The 1,981-nt window shown below is 62.6% G+C and overlaps 1 protein-coding gene across 1 annotated transcript in view; it reads left to right on the top strand.

Moving 5' to 3' along the window:
* COL9A2 (collagen, type IX, alpha 2) overlaps positions 1–1,981 on the top strand; it is a gene marked incomplete at its 5' end in the record, with an annotated part of 66,935 nt that overhangs the window by 4,952 nt on the left and 60,002 nt on the right. Inside the window, 2 exons of the mRNA XM_009890604.1 lie at positions 563–598; positions 693–755. Coding sequence (XP_009888906.1) covers positions 563–598; positions 693–755 — 99 coding nt within the window. The remainder of the gene's footprint in view (positions 1–562; positions 599–692; positions 756–1,981) is intronic.

The following is a 1,981-nucleotide window of genomic DNA, read 5'->3' as shown; positions in this document are numbered from 1 at the left end:
GGCCTCTTGACTGTTTTGGGAAAGGGGTCCCGAAATGCTTTTTGGGGAGCACAGCGGCAGGGAGGTTTCAGTGCTGGGTGCTCCCCCGTCCGGGCAGCAGAGGATGCTCAGAGGGTTTGGGTACAGGGATGAGCACAGCCCTGCCCAGAGAGGAGGGGGAGCCGGGGGGGCTGGCAGGGAGCAAGACACCCAGGTCCGGTGCCCACAGAGCGGCAACGTGGCCAAGGGCTGTGGCAAGCGGCTGTGGCTCCCTGAACAGAGGGGAGATCTGTGAGCCAGCAGAAAGCGCCCTTTCTCCCAGCCTTGCCCCCGCTCCCCCCTGCCCCAGGGTGTTATTTTAGTGCTATTTATACCCAGAACAGCCGCAACCCTCCCACAACCCCAGCACAACCCTCTCTTCTCAATGCCGGCCCCATCCTGACCTGGCCGGCGTGTGGGGGGATCCAGCATCTCATTTGGGGAGGTGGATGGGAGACACGGGTCGGGTCCTGAGCCCCCCCGCACCGCTGGACCTGGCTCTGTGGGGTGACAGACCCCTTTTTATAACCTTCTCTTTCCCCAGGGTGACAAAGGCTCTGCCGGAGCCCCTGGGTCCCCGGTGAGTACATGTGCCTCCCCCCAGCTCGCTGACGCTCTCATCCTTTCTGGAGGAGCTCCTTTCAACCCGCCCCCATGCCTCTTCTCTTTTGAAGGGTACCAAGGGTGAGCCCGGAGCCCCTGGTCCAGACGGGCCCCCAGGGAAGCCGGGCATCGACGTGAGTACCGACCCTCTGTCCCCACCCCAGCATCCCTGGCCACAGCCCCCGGGTCACAGCACGGTCTCAGCAAACTCCTCTCCCCCCCGGCGCAGGAATCCTTTTCTATCACACATAAGAAAGTGGCAAAATCCCTCCATGTGGGCGCTGAAAGCACCTTTTGAACCACAGCAGAAAACGCAGGCAGAGGTTGAGCAGGGCTCCCGCCACCCTCTCCCACTGCCCTGACTCCAAAATCGCATCCCCATTCTGCACAGGGCGAGAGCTGTGCCGGGAAAGCCGGGGCACAGCACCGACAGCCCGCAACACGAAAAGGCTTCTCCGTGTCCTTTACTGCAGCTGCTGCCCTGAGCCCTGCTTAGCTCTCGTTTCCTCCAACATAAATCGGGAGAAATCCCGTGGGTCCCCCCGGAGCCACCCCCTTGGCACCCACGTAGGTAGCATCAGTGACTTCCCCCACGGTCCCCTCCCTGGCAGAAGCACAGCCAGGACAGAGATGGGGGGCGGAAAGGGGAGGGAGCTGCCTCCTTGCCCTGCCTTGATGCCGTGATGCTCGCTGGTCGGCTCCTGGCCCCACGCTGCCCCGGCCGGGGTGCGCGATGGGCGCCCGGGGAGGTGTGGGTTGGGTGTCTGCCCCCTGGCCCCAGTGCAGCGCTGCATGGGTAAGCGCCTGCAAACATCGGACCTTCACTTGCTCACCGGAAGGAAACCCAAACTACAGGGTCCTCTTTTGCGTCTCCGGACAGCACTTCATAAATCTTTTGGGGTTTAGTTATTCTTCAATAATAAATGAATAGAATAATAACTGTCATTATAAGCACACATTACGCATCCAGGCTAATCTGTCTGCAAAAGACTTTGGCTCCTTTGAATACGGACGCCGAGAGAGAGCGAGGGGCTCTCCTCCCACGCCGACCCTTCGTACCCGGCAGCGTGCAGGAATGAGCCCGGGGGTGAAGTTCAAGCCGTCAGCTGCAGGGATCCCAACCCCCGCACAGCCCTCAAATGCGCTGGAATGGGGGCCGGGGGAGCCAGGGAGTGACTCGGGGTTGATAGAACTGGGATGACGGGTGGTCCCAGCTCCCCACGTGCCGCCACCAGGGCAGCCGTGCTGGATGTGCCCTGCGGCGCGAGGGTCCCTGCCGAGCCCTGGCGTGGGGTCTCAGAGCTGGGCAGCTCGCGGGGGCTGTGGAGCATCGCCGCGAGGCTCTCTGTGCCGTCGGGGG

This window comes from Charadrius vociferus, unplaced genomic scaffold (genome assembly GCF_000708025.1).
Source record: "Charadrius vociferus isolate BGI_N301 unplaced genomic scaffold, ASM70802v2 scaffold1578, whole genome shotgun sequence".
Classification (NCBI taxonomy): domain Eukaryota; kingdom Metazoa; phylum Chordata; class Aves; order Charadriiformes; family Charadriidae; genus Charadrius; species Charadrius vociferus.
The sequence above is the reverse complement of the archived record's forward strand: the minus strand, read 5'-3'. Positions and strand labels throughout refer to the sequence as shown.